The following is a 17,132-nucleotide window of genomic DNA, read 5'->3' as shown; positions in this document are numbered from 1 at the left end:
TGATTAATTGAGGCTGCTGCTTCACGTAAGTGTTACAGTTAACTTCTAGGTATCTAGGTAAACTGTTAACCTCCAGGAGCCTGTCTCTTTATCTATAAAACTTAAGGCAATCCAACTTCCCTCCCACAGTCATGAAGTTAACTGGATAATGTAGAGGAAAGTGCCTAGCATAATATCACAGGCACTCAATAACAAAGAGATAGGCAAGTAACTAATTTCCTTCCTTTATTTGAAAAGGTACTCAGAGATTTGCACACCCTAAAGTGGGACAGAAATTCCATCTATTCTTTCAAGTTTCCTTTACTGAATACAGAAGAGAAAATAAGTTGGCATAGGGTTTTGAAAATGCCAGGGGAGTTTTATATTTCCCATTGGTCAAGAAAGGCCTCACCAGGGAACGGAGGCTTTTCCAAGCACTGCAAGCTATCCAAGCTGGAAGACTGCTGGAGGGCAGGGCACAGGACATCATTTCATAGAAGATGGGCATATGTATTAGGCCTGTTGTGTTCTGCCACTGTTTATTTGGAAACAACCAAGTAGATTAAGAGTGGCTTAGTTTTACAAAAGTAAAGTGAAAAAGGTTAGCAAAGAAGATAATAGTGAAATTAAGCTGATACAAAAAGAAGAGGTTCAGGCAGAACAGTACAGGCCTAAAACATATGCTCAACTTCCTATGAGATGACATCAAATAGATAATTTCTCAAGGAATATTGAATCATTCACCCAAAAGAAAATATATACAGTTCCCCACGTATGATGGTTGGACTCGTGATTTTTCAACTTTATGATAGATATATGAGGTCTGAAATGCATTTTCAACTTAGAGTATTTTTGATGAACAATGGATTTATCAGGATATAACTCCATCATAAGTCCAGAAGCATCTATCTGTAAACACAATTTTATTACAACCCTCATTTTAAAAATAGAAAAAATCTTACTCCTTTTATAGTAATAAATTCAAACAAAGATTTGAAACACTGGATGTAGCAGAGAAACAGGTGAGCAAAGTATATTATCTTATCCTCAGTAACAGAGTAAACATCTTAATTTCAAAGATAAATTTATCGCTACATTTTTATTTTTAAGCAAAGCACTGAATTTAAACATTCAAGAAAATAACCCCAAAAATCAACATAAGAAACATTTATTTGTTTCAGAGTAGAAAAATTCCTATTAAAGTCCAGTTACTGAATGTAGCAGGCATCATCTAATATTATGCTATATATCCAATTAGTACTTGGCTTATAATTAAATAAGCTCATTTGAGTTCATTGTCAATTAAGAAAATTATTTTAGCCAGTATTTAAAACAGATAGTTCTTTTTTTTTTCCCCTCTCCTGCCCATAAAACAGGTACTTCAGATACATGTAAGAACACAGAGATTTTAGGCATTTTAGAAATAGATCATACAGTCTTACATTCCACTGCTTGGAAATACATTGTGCATGATTAAGAAGGGGTTAGAAAGTAGTATGTTAAACCTCAGTTAAATTGGCATGTTCGTCCTGCTGTAAACAGTCCTCTGCTGTTATACTGCATAGTTCCTTCTTGCTCTGCAATAAAGACTTTACAGATTGGAACACATCTTCACTGAAGCTCTGCAGGGGAAAAAAAACAAAGATATTTTAAATTTACTTAATTCGAAGACAAGGGTAAGAGATCCTGCAGATGTTTTATATAGTCACTCATTCTCTAATTAATATTCACTGGCACCTTTTGATATCGGATGCAGAACTCAATTCCACTGAGAAGAAAAGCTCCATTCAGCTGAAAAGGTTTAGGTAGAGTTTCACATGCCCAAAATATACATATACCAGAGCCTGGGCATTCAACTCACTAGATGATCACGTGAGATCTCACACCAGGTTCATTTACTCTTACCTTACAGTAAAACTTAAGAACCTGCATATCTGATTTCCAAGTCACTGGTAGAACAGAAGCAACAATTTCCATGATTGAGTGAGATGACGTGGGAGCTGTGGTAAGGTGCACAACAGTGATCACTCCCTTAACAAAGCTGAAGACAGAAATAACAGTGATCCAAAATAAGGTTTTCCAAGATCTTAAGGAAGCTGTCTGATGAAAATGAGAGGGGATGCCAGATTTCAGGGTGAGATGTTTGTCACAAGTACAAGGAACAGAAGGAGGAAAGAGTTACATAAATAAAATAATGAGTATTATAGTCAGACATAAATAGAACACTTATTTCCTTCTACCTTATCCCCCTTCCACTGACTTTTCAATCTGCTCTTCTATCAGAAATGTCCTTACTTCCCAGTCTTCCCCTGTAGAAACCCTACTCATCCCACGACATGTGAAGACTTTTCTATTCCGTAGTCCTAATAAATCTCTCTCAAAGTTCCTGCTGTATATTGTGCATTAAGTCATTTAATCCACATCAAAACATATTATAATTATTGGCCAGGCATAGTGGCTCACTTGTGTAATCTAAGCACTTTGGGAGGTTGAGGTGGACGGATCACTCGAGGTTAGGAGTTCGAGAGCAGCCTGGCCAACATGGCGAAACCCTGTCTCTACTAAAAATACAAAAATTAGCTGGGCGTGTTGACAGGCACCTGTAATCCCAGCTACTCAGGAGGCTGAGGCAGGAGAATCGCTTGAACCTGGGAGAAAGAGGTTGCTGTGAGCTGAGATCATGCCACTGCAGTCCAGCCTGGGTGACAGAGATTTCGTCTCAAAAACAAAAAACATATTATAATTACTATACTCAGATATACTTGTCTTTCCTACCCATAAACCAAATATGGAAGTCACAGACTGTATTTTACTCACTTGTTTCCCCATATTTCAGAAGCTCACATTAGATGAACTCAACAAACAGCTGCTAATCTTAATAAATGGAAATAAGAGAAGAGGTACAAACATGAACTCAAAGAATTTACAATAAAAGCTGTACTGCTAAATTTAAATCTGACCTGTCAGTATGAATTCGTAATTCTCTGAATACATGCACTACCTTTTCCATTGAAAAGTCTTAGAAACAATGACCATCAGTAGCAATGAGCAAACCCAGCACCCAGCTTTTGGTCTCTAAATATCACCAATAAAAAGAACTAGAGTGCCCTAGGGAAATGGCTGGTTCCCGGTCTGAGGCTGAGAACGTATGAAGTGAGCCTGGAACATTGAACTGTGCCAGAATGCAAAGAAACACCCAAACGCTAATAGGGTCCCTTCGAAAAAAACACAGAAGCCAGCTTGAAAGAATTCCCACTGGCCAAATTTGGGATAACTAGGAATCAAAAAGAATGAAAATGGTAATGAATTATGACTACTGTACTAAAAAAAAAATCTGTGAGTTCATTAACGGAGAAAAAGTCAGAGGAGCTCTTTACCTAAAAATGCTGACTAGTATGGATAGAATGACAAATACAGAAAATCCCATTTGAAAACTCCCAATGTAATTACTGATTTAGGAAAGGATTATCTATGTATCCTAAATCTACTGGGTTAAAAGTTGGGGAAAAGGACACTCATACTGTCTCAAAGGATCACTCTATAGTTTATTACACTCTAAGTATATTAAACATAAAGAGATTATGTACATTTATATTGGAGATACCTGGTGGTTATTATCTTAACCACCTAGTCAAGCCTAACATCCACAATGTGGACTTCAGATCTGATAGACTGGAACGAACACAACATCACCCTTCAGGTGTTCCTGTTGAATGGAATTACAGGGAAAAACAGATGAACCCAAATACGAAAATATTCTACAAGACAGCTGGCCTAGACTTTTCTGAAGATTTGCTGCATGAGAAAAAGAATTTAGACTATTGGAATGGTCTAGAATGCAGAAAACCCAAATACAGTGTGTGAACCTTGACTGGATCCTAGAAGAGAGGGAAGGAAAAAGTTACGAGAATACTTGAGACACAGGGAAATCAGTGTGTGTAACATGCTAGATGGCGTTACTGAATTAATGATTTTCTAAGAGGTGGCGATGATCCTGACGTACTTCGAGATGAAGTAACATAATATCTGCAGCCTACTCTCATACAATTGCAAAAGGGAAATTGTGTGTGAGAATGTGTGTGTGTGTGCACGCGTGTGTGCATGTGTGTAGGTACACAGAGAGAGACAGAGGGTATGGCAAAATGTTAACAGATGGTGAATCTGAGTGAAGAATATATGAGGTATTCATTGTATTAGGTTTTTTTCCCAACTTTTCTGTGGGCTTGAAAATATTCAACATTTTAAACAATTTCGTTTTCCTTAATGAATGGGGATTTTCACTCTAATTTAGAAACAGGAAATCAAAACAGGAAAAAATATTGAAATCTGAATGTGAACTGTCAATATAAACTCATGACACTTTAAGTACAAAGGCGACTCCTAGTATCCAGATCTTGGTTTCTAAACACCAAGATATTTAGGATTCTTGAAAAAAATAGCCAATTCTAGGCCCGAGGAAGATAAAGTAGGTGAAACTCATTGCCCTGTACCAAAAGGATACAACCAGAATTTAAAAGTAATTAAAGTTACAAGTCTGAGACAAAAAGATATGGACAGGGGATCTCGGGTGTCAACTGAGCAACTTAAAATAAATAGATGAGTGAATGAATAAATGACTCTAAAGAAATAAAAGGTTATAATATATATAATTGCAAAAATCCTTAAGTCCAGAGCAATATAAGCAAGTGAATGAATGAGGGGAAATAAACTCACTTGCTACTATTGGCAGTAACTATGACACCATGTCATTAATCTGAAAACTGGTTTAAAGGGCAGTTTCCCTGCCTGTCTAGGAGATACTATAGTTCATCTAAGGTGAATGAGGAAAGCCTTTCTTTAAGAATATCAGCTAATAAATGTAAAAGGAATGGTAGAATTAGGAAAATCACTATCTTGCAACTCCCATGAAATAATGAATTCAGGAAATGGTAATCAAGGGATGCCAAAAGCATTAGCTCAAAGGTTTCTGGGAAAAACAGGATATTTGCACACAGCCATGTACCATCACAGATTATGTGCTAACCAAAAAACAGAAAATGTACTTTATAATGGACAATTCTAGCAGGGTTATCACCTAGGCAACCGATCAATCACAGCATCACTGAGCATAGGAAAACCTGAAATTCTGTCCTCACATCACCCTATGAAGTATTCTTGCTAAAAATACTTAACCTGATCTAATTAAACCTTTAAGCCTAACTTCTACTTTACATGAAATATACAAGGGAGAGGATCAAATTAAACAGCAATATGAGAAAACAACCAGACAAATCTAGATGTGGAACACAGTAAAAGAAAACTAGTCTGGCCTATTCAAGATGTCAGAATTGCTAGCAAAAAAAATGAAAAATTCCTTCAAACCAAAAGAAATGCTAAGTCCTAACTGCCAAAGGCAACCAAGAGACTAAGAGGCTAGACTGTATCCAAACAGGGGCAGGAGTGAAGTATAAAAGATATTTTGGAGGTAACACAGGAAGTCTGAGTATTGCTGGGTATTAGATATTGGGAATTTATTTTTCTTGGATGTGATCACGGTATTAGTGTTATGTGGGAAGATGTTGTTATTCCTGGGAGAAGCATGCTGAAGTGTTCAGGGTGAAGAAACATTATGATCATAACTTGCAACTAGTTCTGCCTGAAAATAAATACACACGTACACAGATGCGAAGCAAACAAGACAAATTATTAACTATGTTGAATACGGGTGGGAGGTACATGGGTTTATTTGCGTGTGTACTATGCTTTTAACTTTTCTATATGCTTGGAATTTTTCAAAATAAAATGTTAGAAAAAATTAATGGCATAGAAACTATAGCTATTTTTGATTTCACAATATTAATTCCCAATAAATATTTAATGTATCTCTATATTTGATGCAAATTAAAGTGAAATCTAAAGAATTCAAGTACATTTTTCAATGTCCACAGTAGCCAATAGGGAAGTGTCTGTCATTAAGATGCATCAAGATGTAAGTGGTGGTGTATGTGTGCACATAACTGTTTATATAAACAGTATGTTATATTTGGACTCACATACTTTTATCTAAAAGGGATCCCAAGAATTCAAGTGAAATCAAATTAAACATTTACTGAGTAACTAATATGGACATCAAGTTGAATAACAAAAGACACTAAACCTGGTAATAATAGTATGAAATTTCAGCTGCTGCCTAACCCCTGAATCTCTGGCAATGTATGGGTAAATATTCAAGTCAGGAAGTATCATTCTGAAGAACATGGTAATCAGTTCACTATTATATTTCATATATATTAATAGTTATAACTATTAGTTTAAAACAAGCAGTATGATCAATTTAAAGCTATGGGTCTAGCTGCTAATCTGAAAAAGTATAACAGAAACACTATAGTTTACAGAGAGTAGAAACAGAAAACAGTTTTTATTGTACTTTTTCAAATTAAAAAGTGGACCTATTAAATTTAAAGGTAATTTACCTGAAAACATATGGAGCATATTCCTTAAAAATGTAATTAACATACTGTTAAATTACATTTTTACTTTCTAAGTTTACTTTCTCTTTTGCAGGCATCCTGTAGATTTAGAAGCCATCCTCTTAGTTAGTAGTCAAACCTATACATTTTTTAGCTCTCTACATAAATGAATGGCAGACCCAGAAGCTTATACGAACACTGATAATTAGAATTTGGAAAGATCAGCAAAGGGGACAGGAGTTTCTATAAAAGAGAAGGAAAGCAAGAAAAACACCACAATGAAAGTCAAACACTGTCTTAACATGTAGGGATTGGTCAATGGTGTCATGTAATGCAGAAGATGAAGTCCAAAAAAAGAAATAACAAAAACTGTTCATTATCCTCCAAGCTCTGTTCTTCCCTTCTCGTTTACAGGTACTGCCTCCAAAGGTATAGCAAAGACAAAAACGTCAAAAAACTGGAAGGTCAACCAAATTGTTTTAAGACAGGAAGCCAGGGGGTTCTTCCTTAGACTAGAAGGAAGAAAAGATTAAGAATCATATTTCATTTGCTTGCTACTGATTACCCAAAATCTAACATAGGGCCTAGCATATAATAAGAACTCAAATGTGTATTTGCTGCATGAATGAATGAATAAATGGTAAAGCTAAAGGTATGTAAGAAAGCTTACACCTGACAGTCTATATTGCAAAAAAGCAGATGGAAATCTATGTGTAGAGAACAAAAATGGGGAGAAAGTACTCTGATCTTTAGGAAATAAAATCACTGTGATCATGATTTTGTATCACTATTTTTCATACATGCCAATCTTTGCAGTATTTCAACGTTATTAATTCAAATAAGATTCATTTAAACAAAACATCATAGTTGTAGGACTTATAAAAAAAATCCACATTTTAATTAAGACTTTCACTAAAAGAAACCTAATACAGTGAACTTACTTTTCTGACAGATGCTTTAGCCTTCATGTGATTGTTTCTGAAAGTCGCCATAACTATTTGTTGTCGTATATAATCAATGAAGAGGTAATCCACAAAACGCCTAAAGAAAACACATTAAAACAACTTATTTATGGATCTTAGTAATTCAGGCAAGTATTTTGTGCTAAATTAATTTCTTTGAACTCAGCCATTAAAAGAAAAATGAAAACAAATGAAAATAATCTGAGCCCCCCCATCCCACCAAATTTGCTTGCAATCCAACAAAAATATTTGGAAAATATATGAATAATGGTATCTTAATGAGATAAAAATTACTACAAAAACCTCATATTTTGGTTTAAAATTATAAAATTGTTTACACCCTTATCTACTCAATCTCACTGCCCTTTTTTATTGCAAAGCCTCAGAGAGAAAGATTTGAAAAACAAGGTTTTTTCAAAAACATTTTAAAAATAAAAGCTTAAGTAGAAAGTATCACAAAAAGAATTTCAACTTCCCTGCCTCCCAAAAGTCACTCTTATCTCTATGGCAACAGTGAATCCTCATGACATTCTTATTTCCTGGGCAGAAAGGTTTGATAATACACTAATGAGAAATCTGCACTTATCAAATTGGATAAGCAAATTCCTTATACAGGAAGCTTAAGAGCATACCAATGACAGAATTTCAGAAGACATCCAAGTCAAATGATTAATAGTACTTAGCACACACACCTGCCAGGAGAAATGTTCAAATTGTCTTAACGTTTTAAAGCTGCTTTAATATCTTTGAGAACTTAAATCAACTCCAGGTATTAACCACTCAAAATCTGCATATGATTACAATTCTTTTAAAATCTACTTGTGCTAGATGCTGTGGATACAGGAGAAAGAAGACAGATATGGTCCTCCTGCATTCAAAGCTTTCCAAAGAAAAAGTTTTATCACAGTAAAGAGTAGAAGTGGGGAACTAAATTCTTTCTTAAAAAATCAAATAAACACAGATTTAAGAAATTCTCAGTTTCAGGTATTTTCAGAAAATCAATCTGGTCATATTAAGAATTGCCTAGTTGAAGCCGGGAACAGTGGCACATGCCTTTAGTTCCAGCTACTCAACAGGCTGATGTGGGAGGACTGCTTGAGCCCAGAACTTCAAGGCCAGTCTAGGCAATACAGTAAGACCCAGTTTCTGGAAAAAAAGAAAAAAATAGAATTGCTTAGTTGAGGCTTCCAAGACATCTGATTAACATAAATTTACATTGTGAGGAGATTTATATACAAAAACAAACTTCAATGTAGCCCCCACTGTCAAAATTTTTAAACAACTAAATTTTAGTGAAGTTCAAATTTTACATTCTTTCACTATGGAGATAAGACTATAGCATTTGAGTGCACGAACACACACTTTTAGAGATTTCTACATTTTAATTTTTAGACAAAGAAGTGCGATCGTACTCTATTCTGAACTACGTTAAGCCCTAGTGGTCTCTATAATAATAAAATCTGATTAATTACTGAAATTGAAGCAGCATCATGAGAAAGGCTCAGCCTAACACAAGACGTTCCTATCAGCACAAGGTAAAGGGTGACACCCAGAATCCAGAAGAGGATCATGTGTGTTCCTGTGCTGCCTCTTATTAGCTTTGTTTCCTCTGGGTAAACTGCAATGTCTCTGAAACTTTTTCCTCAATGTATATAATACCTTATTTATCAGACAAGTTTACTGTGAGAATCAAATGAGAAATAATTTATGGGAGATACTTTGAAAACTACAAAACACAGGCAAAAGAAGACTTAAAATTTACCTATGGACCAAAATGATCAAGTGGACCAAAATTATCAAAACAAGGCTTATGTGCAAAAATGTATGTGGCCAAAGCAAAAAGATAGCCCTTTTATTTGTCCCAGGCCACCTCACTCTCCTTTCTCCCCTACAGTGTTCTCAACTGCCAGAAAGCCTTAGAGGCAAATGGGCTTTTCTCAAATGTAACATAACACAGAAGCCAACATAAGAGTTCCAAGAAACCAGAGACTGTGAAAGTTGCTTCCTAAATAAAGTGGTGCATGCAGGCAGTTCTCTGATATTAGCATGTCAAAACCCTGAAATACTTCTACTCTTTGACTCAGCATTTCTGCTTTTGGGAATTTATCAAAGGAAATAATGAACCTAGAGCATCCAGCTTACTAGCGAGAGCTCATAATGCATCATGTGCTCTGTTTTGCATTTATGTAAATATCTCATGTCATCCTTATGACTAAAGAATGGGATCCCAGTTTGACAATGAGAAAAACTGAGGCAAGAGGAAGCTTAGCAATTTTTCTTTTTTTTTTTTTTGAGGAAGGGAGGGATGATGGAAGGGAGGAAGGGGGGAGGGAGGGAGGGAGGGAAGGGAAGGAAGGAATTCAAGCAATGAGAGAGACATTGCCGACCTGGATCTAGAGGTTTACAAGTTGATTTCTTTTTTTTTGAGTGAAGGAAAGAAGAAAAAAATGAGTAAAGGAGAGGAAGAAAGAGGAAGAGAAAGAGGGAGAGTGAGTGGAAACATTGCTTTATTCTTAAAAAAAAAAAATGGGTATTAATAATGGCCAATCAGTTTCATTTAAACCTATGAGTACGTGTGATGTGGTATTGACTAGAATGTTTATTTTGTGTATTTGAAGTGGAGAGCTCTGTAAATATTTATTGTTTACTTGTTCCAGATCTGAGTTCGAGTCCTTGATATCCTTATTAATTTTCTGTCTCATTGTGTCTAAGTCTCTATGTATCTGGGTGTTAGGATCGTTAGCTCTTGTTGTTGCACTGATCCTTTTACCACTATATCTTTGTTGCTTTAAAATCCATTTTATCAGATACGAGAATTGCAACTCCTGCTTTTTATTTATTTATTTATTTTTGCTCTCCATTTGGTTGGTAAATCTTTCTCTATCCCTTTGTTTTGAGTCTGTGTATCCTTGCTTGTGAAACAGGTCTGGATGTAACATGCCGTTGGGTTTTGGCTGTGTCTTTTGATTGGGGGATTTAGTCAATTTAAATTTAGGGTTACTGCCATTTGATGTTAACTGGCTGTTTTATCCATTCGTTGGTGTAAATTCTTCTTTATGTTGGTGCTCTTTACTTTTTGGTATATTTTTTGAAGGGCTGATACTGGTTGCTTCTTTCTGTGTATAATGCTTCTTTCAGAAGCTCTTGTAAAGCAGGCCTGGTGGTAATAAAATCTCTGAGTTCTTGCTTGTTCATAAAAGATTTTATTTTTCCTGCAGTTGTGAAGCTTAGTTTGGCTGGATATGAAATTCTGGGCTGAAGGTTCTGTTCTTTGAGGATGTTGAATATTGGCCCCCACTCTCTTCTGGCTTGTAGAGTTTCTGCTGAGAGATCTGCTGTAAGTCTGATTGGCTTGCCTTTGTGGGTAACCTGACCTTTCTCTCTGGCTGCCCTTAGTATTTTCTCCTTCGTTTCAGCCCTAGTGAATCAAACGATTATGTGCCTTGGGGCTGCTCTTCTTGAGGAGTATCTTTGTGGTGTTCTCTGTATTACCTGGGGTTGAATAGTGACCTGCTTTACTAGTTTAGGAAAATTTTCCTGAATAATTTCCTGAAGGGTATTTTCCATCTTGGATTCATTCTCTCTGTCGCATTCAGGTACACCTATCAAACGGAGATTTGGTCTTTTCACATAGTCCCACATTTCTTGGAGACTTTGCTCATTCCTTTTTATCCTTCTTTCTCTAATCTTTTCTTCATGTTTTATTTCATTAAGTTGGACTTTGACCTCTGATATCCTTTCTTCTGCTTGAACAATTCGAGTGTTTAAACCTGTGCAAACTTCTCAGAGTTCCTGTATTGTATTCTTCAGTTCCATTAATTCACTCATACTCCTCTCTAAGTTGTCTATTCTCAATAGGATTTCATCAAACTTTTTTTCAAAGCTCCTAGTTTCTTTATGTTGGGCTACAACATGTTCTTTTAACTCACCGAAGTTTGTTATTATCCATTCCCTGAAGCGATATTCTAGCATTGGGATGCACTCGTTCTCCATCAAGCCTTGTTCCATTGTTAATGTGGAACTGTGATCATCTTTAGAGGAAGAGGCGTTCTGACTTTGAGTATTCTCAGCTTTTTTACGCTGGTTTCTTCCCATCATTGTAAGTTTATCCTCCTGTGGTCTTTGAATTTACCAACTTTCAGATTAGGTCTCTTGAGTGGGCGTCCAGGTTGTTAGTTCTCAGGGCCAGAGCAGCAGTGTTAAAACTGATGGTGCTTTTCTGCCCAGGATTCTCTTGTCTGGCTTCCTTCTTGTGTCCGTAGTGGGTGACTCTGCCTTCCCGGGGCTCCAAACCTCGGTCAGAAGGGGAACCAGTCCCGTTTACTCTGCGCCGAGCGCTGCCGCGCCAAGGTGCCGTCACAGCCGCTGTGCTGGGCTCTGGTGTCGTGCTGCCCCTTGTGGGTCCTCCAAACCTGTTTACTCTGCTCCGAGAACTGCTGCGCCGAGGAGCCGGCGGAACCGCTGCGCCAGCCAGGAAAGTCGCGCTGGCGACCCGTGTGATTCCTCCACGGGGGATCTTCTGCTCTGTGAGCGACCAGAATTTGTCTGAAAGTGTGGCATCGTCTAGTTCTCCGCGCCTTCACTGAGAGCTGCAGTCCCAAGATGTTAGCGATCGGCCATCTTGGATCGGTCCTCCGAAGCTTAGCAATTTGCCCAGGCCCACACAGAAAATAAATGGCAGAGCTGAGATTCAATTCCAAATTTCTAACTCCAGCACTGGGGCTCTTTGCCACTCCTCCACAGTGCATAAAGGTTTGATAGGCTGGTTCATCATGATTCACAATAAGAAGCAGCAATTGAGATACCAGAAACAAGAGAGTAATTAAATGACCTTAAGTTCATTCCCACAGTGACACCAGGGCAGCCATTATAAGCAATACTGCAGGACAGAGGAATGGCACACCTTACATCACTTCTGAGTCTGCTCCTAACCTTGCCTGAAAGGGAAGTCGAGAAAAGAGACAGGTAACAATTACCTTTGCAGCTGCTGACTAAAATCAACAGAGCAAAGATAAACATTTACTCACAGGAGACGTCACCATCAAATAAATGGGACCAGCTATCTAGATGAGCTGCTTACCCTCAGGTACAACAAGCCCTAAAGTAGAAGAAACAGTTTCAAAGCGGGGCAGGGAGAGGCAGGAGACAACATGCTCTGAGACAACATGAGGGATTTGACGGGGCTGGCTACCCCAGTTCACTTTACCCACAGTTTTCCTGGATAGCAGGTCTAGATAAAACACCCTTATTCAAGGTTGAATAATAAACCAAATGGAATTCAGTATGGGGTCTGTGAAGAAACACTGAAAAACAGACAACACATAATATACACAAAAAGAAAAAATCCACACAAACACAATCATGCGCCTGTAGCTCACATTATGTAACAGTACCCCAAAACAACAGTCTCAAAATAAAAAGCCAGTATTCTCAAAAAAGCAGAATAGGTATTGCTAAAAACAATGGAAAACCAAGAAGATTTTAAGAAAAATCACAAAATGCAAAAGTAAACAAATGAAAGCAATTAGAGAAACAATTATAAAGAATACAGGGAACAGAGATATGGGGCATTTTAAATAAATACATATATCCTTTGATCATGCAATTTCACTTCTTATTTTTTTATGGAAAATGTTTTGCTATGTAAATTATAACTCGATTTTGTTTTTTATAAAAAGTAGCTGGTCTATAGGAAATAGATTTTATCTAAGGAAAAAATATGATATAATATCAAAATAGTACTGTTGACTGTGGCAATTGCATTGATATACTGCACAGAATTTCTGAGTATAAAAGACTAATGTCAAAAGCTCCCCTTGCACCTCATATGATGTTTCCTGTTGTTGCAATTTCACTTCTTAAAATTTATCCTACATATACACTTGCACAAAATTCACAAAGATATGTGAAAGACTAGTCACTGAAATAAAATGAAAAAGCTGAAAATAAGCTAGAAGTTCATCAATTCAAATAAATTATAATAAATTCACATGATTATTACTCAGCTATTGGAAATAACGAGTTAGAGTGATCCATACTGGCATGAAAGAGCACGTTGCAGAATGGTGTAAATAGTATGCTCTCACCTGTAATTAGAAAAAGAAAGAAACTGGCCTAGCATACAGGCCCCGAGGCAGGCAGATTAATTGAGGCCAGGAGTTCAAGCCCAGCCTGGGCAACATAGCAAAACCCCAACTCCACTAAAAATACAAAAATTAGCTGGGGTGGTGGTGCATGTCTATAACCCCGGCCACTAGGGAGGCTGAGGCACAAGAATTGCTAGAACCCAGGAGGTGGAGACTGCAGTGAGCCAAGATTGTACAACTATACCCCAACCTGGGCCACAGAGCTGGACTGTCTCGAAAAAAAAAAAAAGAAAGAAAAAATTATATACAGACACAACTCTGATACACACATGTACCTGTTTGTGCATCCATAGGAAATGACTTGAGGGAGGTACACTAAACTCATGACAGCAGTCACCCATGAGAAGTGGGACTTCTTTTGCTTTTTTTCTGAGATGAAGTCTCGCTCTGTCACCCAGGCTGGAGTGCAATAGCACACTCAGCTCACTGCATGCAACCTCTGCCTCCCGGGTTCAAGCAATTCTCCTGCCTCAGCCTCATAAGTAGCTGGGATTACAGGTGCCAACCACCGCGCCTGGCTAATTTTTGTATTTTTAGTAGAGACGAGATTTCATCAAGTTAGCCAGGCTGGTTTCTAACTCCTGACTTCAGGTGATCCACCCACTTCAGCCTCCCAAAGTGCTGGGATTATAGGCATGAGCCACTGAGACCAGCAAGGACTTTTAAATTTTATAAAATGTCATCTATCTAAGAGAAGATGGTAGGTCATTAAGTAAAATAAGGTAGGTTCTGGCATTTTAGCATTATCCCATTTTGTGAAAAATCTGTAAACTACATATGTGTATCTATATATGCAATATAAAAGAAGACATACACTAGATGGGTTCAGACATTAGTTTTATCTGGGTAGATGCAATCATGGGTGTTTCATTTTGTGGCTATGTATGGGGAGTTCTGTACTTTTCTGAATGAACATAAATTCTTTCATAATTAAAAAAAATAGTTTCCAAGTCTGTCCTTATCTCCTCTGGCTTAAGAAATGTTCAAGTTGACATCATCTATTACATGATCTCTTTTGTAAAAGAATTAACCAGGCCAAAGAGTCTCTGAAATGCCTGTCAACAATATTGCCGTATCTTGACTCTCCTACTACACTAGTTCTCAAACCTCAGTACATGTACAAATCAGCTTATTTCTAACTCACACAACTCCCACATCAGAAGACACAAATTCAATAGGTCTACACGGAATACAGGAATCTGTAATTTTAACAAGTGCCACATGTAATTTCTGATTGAGAAAAACTTGTCTTTCCCTATATAAATTTCCTTTCCTAAATTCTTTCATAATTTGTTACTCGAATACTAGTATTTCCTAGTCTTCATCCTTATCCTCTTGTCTCATTTTATTTAGTTTTTCAAGGACATTTTATCCTTACCTCTAGTTTTAATTATGCAAATAACACCCTAATTTATTCTTCAGTTCTGGATATCTAATTTCCTATTAGACACTTCCAACTAAATATCTCAGGTACTCCAAAATTTGTATGTTCAAAAGGTGAATAAAACTTTCTCCCTAAATGATCTCCTCCTATATTCTCTATCTCAGTAAGAGCCATTAAGCCAAACCCAGCTAGTAGGCCAAGCAGGAAACTGGTGTTCCTCTCAATGCCTACCGACTACCATGTCTAGTAAATTGCCAAATTCTGACCTGTCATTCTCTCAAATCTACCCTCTCTCTTCCATCAGCTGAACTGCTACTTACGCCTCAGTTCAAGGACTTCCCTCCCTAAAGGTTTGGCTCATATCTCTCCTTTATCCCTCTTTGCCCAAACAGTAGCCACCTCCTTTGTGCTCCCTAAGTGGTTTGTAGTTTAAGCCTCTGATGCCACTGTTTGCACACTTCCCTCCTGTTGTAAGTTCCCTGGGAACTAAAGTGTCATATGTGTTTCTATTTTTACATAGTAGGCATTCAAACTGCTGACAAAAAGTAACAAATTTAAAGAACAAAGTTCAAAGCATGATGTAGGCTGAAAAACATAAAATAAGAGCAAAGTATGCCTTTAAATATTTAAATGATAGGTCTACATCTAATGAGTTCATGAAAATATATTTACATTTTCAATAATTTCTACTTTATAGTACCTGAGATCATATTTGGAGTAAATGCTCCAAATACACATTTTCACCAAATGCCAAATGGCCAAGTGTTAAAAATTAATATTGTGTTGAATAAAACTACAAGAAAACAGGACAGAATATATATGAAGCATTGGCTTTAAACATCAGATGACAGGCAACACAGGGCTGTGAACTCTGAGAGAAGGGAAACACCGCCTGCCAGCTACTTCCAGGTCACAACGCAGGGACAGGAAGGCCAAGCAGTCTGGCAGTTTCACTGAGTTTTAGACAGCGATCAGTTTGGGGAGACCTAGATGGCTAGGATTTACAGGTTACCATGCTGGAGGGAGAGCTCAAAGTAAGTGAGAGCCCTAGATGAACCACAATATATTCCACCAGAATAGAAAAGCCTTATAATATATCAGGCAATGATATATTATCATTAGAAGAAGTAGCAGCCTTAGTAGAAGTAGCCCTAGTAGGGGCAATAATTCAGCACTACATTAAAAACTGTTATGGATCCACATTAATAAATTCTAAAAGCAAGCTTTGAAACAATCCAACAGATTCCAAATAACTGTGTACCCCATCGAAATTCAACACATTTAGGTAGTATAATAAATCAAGCAAGCAACAGTAATAGACTCAATGGCTGGCATACAATAAAAAACTACCAAGCATGGAAAGGAAGAAAAAAATATGAACTATAACCAGGAGGAAAAAAGTCAATAAATGGAGACTTGGAAACGACAGTGATGATGGCAGGAAAAAAAAATGCCGGTAAAAGTCTAGTACAAATAGAGTCCATACACTCATGAAGTGAGAGGAAAGCATCATCATGATAAGGGGAGAAAGAAGATAAAAAAGACATCAAAATTCAACTTTTAGACATGAAAATTAAATACACCATACTGAAAGGAAAAGCATACTGGATACAATTAACATATTAAAAACTAGCTAAGAAAAGTTCAGTGAACTTGCAAACTATCCAAAATGAAACATGGAGAGAAGAAACTTGAAAACAACCCCAGAGGATAACTGACTTTTTAACCACCATAAAAGGTGAATAACTGGAGTCCCACGAAGAGAGAGAGAGAGTGAGTCACAGAGAGAGAGAGCGAGAGAGCGAGAGAGAGCACACACACACGCGCACATGCGCTGGGGAACAGGGTGCAGGAAAAAAATAATATTTGAAGGCAAAATAGCTAGAACTTCCCAAATTTGATGAAAATCATAAACTGACAGAACCAAGGAAGCTCAGCACACCCCAAGAATACACATCTTAAAGAAAGCCACACCAAGGCAAATCATAACCAAATGGCTGAAAACCAGTGATAAAGAAAACATATTAAGTGACCAGAAAAAAAAAGTACATGTTACATACAGAGTAACCAAAAAGGACAACAGACTTCACATCCATATGAACCAGAAAAAAAGACAATGGAGCACTATCTTCAAAGTACTAAGAAGAAAATAAAAAGGATCAACCTGGATATACTCAATGAAAATATATTTCAAAAATGAAGGCAAAATAAA

General features: G+C 37.1%; 1 protein-coding gene across 4 annotated transcripts in view; it reads right to left on the bottom strand.

The window, feature by feature from the left end:
- The window catches only part of AKAP11 (A-kinase anchoring protein 11), a 53,614-nt gene that overhangs the window by 29,509 nt on the left and 6,973 nt on the right, over positions 1–17,132 (bottom strand). For all 4 annotated transcript variants that reach the window (XM_008998188.5, XM_035303412.3, XM_002749005.6 and 1 more), the window contains exons 2-3: positions 7,370–7,469; positions 1,485–1,601 (exon numbers count right to left, since the gene is read on the bottom strand). In XM_008998188.5, coding sequence (XP_008996436.4) covers positions 1,485–1,601; positions 7,370–7,420 — 168 coding nt within the window. In that variant the 5' untranslated portion in view covers positions 7,421–7,469. The remainder of the gene's footprint in view (positions 1–1,484; positions 1,602–7,369; positions 7,470–17,132) is intronic.

This window comes from Callithrix jacchus, chromosome 5 (genome assembly GCF_049354715.1).
Source record: "Callithrix jacchus isolate 240 chromosome 5, calJac240_pri, whole genome shotgun sequence".
NCBI classification, from domain to species: domain Eukaryota; kingdom Metazoa; phylum Chordata; class Mammalia; order Primates; family Cebidae; genus Callithrix; species Callithrix jacchus.
Note: the sequence above shows the minus strand (reverse complement) of the source record. Positions and strands in the feature narration are given on the sequence as shown.